This window comes from Triplophysa rosa, unplaced genomic scaffold (assembly GCF_024868665.1).
Source record: "Triplophysa rosa unplaced genomic scaffold, Trosa_1v2 scaffold447, whole genome shotgun sequence".
NCBI classification, from domain to species: domain Eukaryota; kingdom Metazoa; phylum Chordata; class Actinopteri; order Cypriniformes; family Nemacheilidae; genus Triplophysa; species Triplophysa rosa.
In genome coordinates, this window is record NW_026634450.1 from 11,902 (window position 1) to 16,231 (window position 4,330).

Below are 4,330 nucleotides of genomic sequence, written 5' to 3' on the forward strand. Positions count from 1 at the left end.
GAGGGAGAGGGAGAGGGAGAGGGAGAGTTTCATTTATAAAGTGCTTTTTAAAATATGTGAACACCTATGCAGAAGTTAGGGAAAAAGCAAACAAATACCAACACATTCACATATTTATAAAACGGTCAGTTCTGGTCCTTGATTCTGATTGGTTGAGCCGCGTTCTAAGCCGTTAAAAAGTACCTGATTTGTAACATAGCCTAAGTATCAGTGTGCCACTGTTGTTGCATCTGTGTTTCTTGGCCTCGCCATGCGTATGAAATAAATGTTTTATAAAAGCAATAAAACCCATGAAGCACAAGTAAGGGCTAATGTACAGGCAGCCGGTTGTTATGGCAGAAATAATCCCCGTCAGAGGGTTTTGTGTCTCACTGAAGGGGTTTATTTCACGATAACAGCCGGCTGCTTGTGCTTTATCCCGCTTATTACACGCCTACTTGCAACATGAGAAAAAAACTGGACATGAAATGTGAATATGAAATATTTTATTAGCTCATTTTTACTGAATGCAGACCTTCAGTGAGGAAAAGCCATTTAGTTTCGGTTTTAAGGTAAGAAACGACGTTCAAACGTCACGAACAGGCAATTTGGTTTAATCGTTTGTCAATATAATGTCATATATGTTATTAGAAGACATATTTATATTTCATTTGTCAAAAAACCTGTCAACAATGCCTAATAACGCCCATTAGCTGTTAATGTAATGTAATGTAAACTGTAATGTAAGCAACTGCTTGGCGGGGCTCATAGAGATACTTGAAATATATTAACAGGTGAAAGAGAATCTGAAGTCATATCATGGATTGCATGTGTGTGTCGTACCTCCGAGAACCGTGCAGACAGCAGCGAATGCGTTCAGTAAGTGACCCCAGCTCTGCTGCAGTGGACACCAGAGCGACAAACTCAACTGCAGCAACAACAGAACCGAACTGACAGACAACAGAACAATGTACAACAACTCCATCCCAACACACAGCCACAGGATTCCTGCAAACACACACACACATGTGCTTCAGACACAGAGGACGGTGCATGCGTGTGGTGTGATGTTGTGTGCGTGTCATTCATTGCCTTTTTCAGACGCAGGCGTCAGGGCCATGAAACTGCGGCACTTCTCCTCTGAAACAAACAAACACATCCGTGGAGAGTTGTGTGCTTTCCTGTGGTCACTAGCAATGCCAAGGTCACAGAAACAAATGTTTAACACAATGCAATGTGAGTCGCTTTGGATCTGCCATATGAGTAAATGTGTCAAGAAGCAGAGTGAGAAGTCATCTTCTCTTCTTCTCCATCACAGCGTCAATCACTAAATGAATGAATGAATGTAACGGTTGTGTGTCATTGTAACACTGGACGGAATGAATGTAACAAGTGAAGGAAGTTACGGCTTCAATGGTTTTCAATGTGGGCTCGACTGAACGTCTACAGTCCTGCCGTTTCATTCCACATGTGAAATAATCCTCTTAAGAGAAGAGAAGAGATCTCTCGCACTGTCACAGTATATCTGTATTGACAATAAGCATGACCTTAATAACTGAGATTGGAAATATTGTGTCTCACTGTCTGCAACACAAGAGATAATATTGTAAATAATGCACCCGTTTAACTGCTTTCATTTGTGTTCCCCAATCTCTTTCTATCTCTCTGCAATCACCGATTCTGAGTGCAATTCATTAACCGAGAAAAAAGAGAGAACATAACCTGACCCATGAATTTGACTTACTGTATAGTCTTCATATAACTTGTCAAATAAAGTTGAAATTGGTTAACTGATACCCAAATATCTCAACACCAAATTTCCTCCCAGTTTATCAGAAAGATTTTTCTGCCCGTTTGGCTTCTCACCCCAGGCATCGGTGTAGATGTTCTCCTCACAGGTGGTCCACAGCCCCGTGTGGAACGTCGGGAAGATAAAGCGGTCGTCTCCCGTTTCCCAGGAGAACTGGGCCGAGCTGTCCGTCATGCCGGGGACCGGAGTGCACCTGAGCCGTCGGGTCGGGGAACACAAGGGCTTCGGGACTTTCTGACTGCCCACGAACCAATGAGACGACGACAGCGAAAACAACGACAACAGCAGCGACAACAGCGTCTGAACGAAGGACAAAGCCGGAGAACGCAGATGCGACAGAAGAGACATGCTGTAATGTAAAGAGGACGTGAAGTCAAGGTACCTGAAACACCTGAAGACATTGACCTGTTACACATGAGCATCTGCTTCACCTGAAAATCTCTCGAGCGACGGGTTTCTACTTCAGTTAGAAGTGCGAGTCTCGCATCAGTATTTCAATCTGACACGCACAGGATTAACCTGAGCTCTAATCTGTCAATCTGTTCACTAACACAAACTGATTCAATGATCCTCCGTCGTCATCATCATCATCATCCTCTCAGACACTGACACACATCATTCAGACGGTATTACAGCACCAACACAAGAAACTCTTCACACAACTCAACTCAAAATGAGAAGATAGAGATGTGTGTGGAAACCGTCGCCTTTACCGTCGTTGGTTTTGTACTAAAGTGAAACGAAACGGGTTAAAGATGCAATCTGTAACGTTCTTTGTTAAAAATGAATCAAAATGAGAAAGTCGAAAAACCCTTAAGCGTTGAAGTCACTGTGTTGTGATTCACAAGGGTATGATTTGTAAGTTGAGCTCTCAGGGTTGGTTTTGAACGCATGTAAAGAAGAGTAGCCTGCGGTTTAATGGCCCAGACAGACGTTACAGACTGCAGTCGCTTCACCAGAAAACTCTTATCAGATGCACCGCACCTCATACAACACATCCTCATCTCAGTTCACAAAAACACACACCCATATCACTCACACACACCTTTCCAGACTTGCTTTACTCTGTAGAACATTTCACACAGTAAAATCAACCATAAAAGTATCAATCAAATCAGTCATTTTTATCTGGGAATCTTCAGATTTGAAGCGTCTCTTCACTCTTAAAAAAGAAAATGTTAGAACAATCACTGTTGTCTGAACGGTTCTGTCGGCAGAATTAAGCGCTCTGTTTCTCGAAGGATTCTTTGTAGTGTTAAAAGCTTCTCTAGACTGTAAGGGGCTGTGTCCACAGAGGCGTGTTTATCAAATGTTGAAAAACGTTGTTGTCAAACGACCGGGCGCCCAAAGTTGAAAAATGCTGGACTTGTGGCAGACACTGTGCCTGCGCAGTGGTGTTTTCAGCCCCTTTAGAAGGTAAGAAATAGTGTGAGGAACCTTTTGTAGCACATTTACTTTAAAGAATGAAGATTGCTCACACGATCTTTAACTCATTCTGTAGTCAATAGAAAAACACCAGTAGGGTTTGCAATGACAATGAGGAAAATATGACCTTTGTGTACACTGAAACACTCAGGCCTACACACGCACGCACGCGCACACACACACACACACACACACACACACACACACACACACACACACACACACGGTCCTAAGCAAGACATGCTATTTTTTGGAAACACTTCAGTATAGGGGGCAATCCTCACTATAGTTGTTATTAGCATGTCTATGATTGGCATATTAGCTGTTCATTAGTACTTCTAAAGCACATATTCTGCATGACCATGTTGTAAAAAAGTCGTAGTTAATGGTTTGTTAATAGCGGGAATTACCCCCTATAATGAAGTGTGAGCATTTTTTAGATAAACGTCACGTATTTGGTGCACAAGCCCACAAGATCTTCACATATTATTCACCATTAACCCATCGAGTCACTTGAAATCATGTTTTGTGAACATAAACCTCCAGCATCACAACCCTAATATGAACACATCCTCAACAAACACAATCCTGTAAAACATTCCCAACACTACAATGACTCTTCATTTCATGGTGAAAAAACCTTTCTTCTTCGGAAAACAAAAGAAGATATTTGGAAGAATGCTGCTGATCAAACAACACTGAACTCCATTGCATGAACACAAAACCAATGAGACATTTCTCAAAATATCTCCTTGTGTTCCACTGAAGAAAGACTCGCATACAGGTGTACAAACCCATGAGAGAGAATAAATGATTTTTTTTGGGATGAGCTACGTCTGTAATTCTGGAGTGGCATAAACTTACTCGAAAGTAATAAAGAATCAAGAAAAGACCAAGACCTTTCTCAAGTCCAGATGAGCACATTGCATCATGGGATACGGTATTCAACACAGTGTTCTCTGCTTGTATAATACTGCACATTTTGGCAAATAACACACCTTCAGGGTAGAGAATACAAACACTCTTAAAAACAAACACTGTTGTTCCATCTGCAGAAGCGCTCTGTTGTAGTGCTAAAAGCTTCTTTAGACTAGAAGAAGGTAAGAAATGGTGTGA

General features: G+C 41.8%; 1 protein-coding gene across 1 annotated transcript in view; it reads right to left on the reverse strand.

The window, feature by feature from the left end:
* Window positions 1-3,136, reverse strand: part of LOC130550846 (germ cell-specific gene 1-like protein) — a 6,572-nt gene extending 3,436 nt beyond the window's left edge. Inside the window, exons 1-3 of the mRNA XM_057328355.1 lie at window positions 1,846-3,136; window positions 1,072-1,119; window positions 808-987 (exon numbers count right to left, since the gene is read on the reverse strand). Of these exons, the coding sequence (XP_057184338.1) occupies window positions 808-987; window positions 1,072-1,119; window positions 1,846-2,137 (520 nt within the window). The 5' untranslated portion in view covers window positions 2,138-3,136. The remainder of the gene's footprint in view (window positions 1-807; window positions 988-1,071; window positions 1,120-1,845) is intronic.
* Window positions 3,137-4,330: the final 1,194 nt, after the last annotated feature.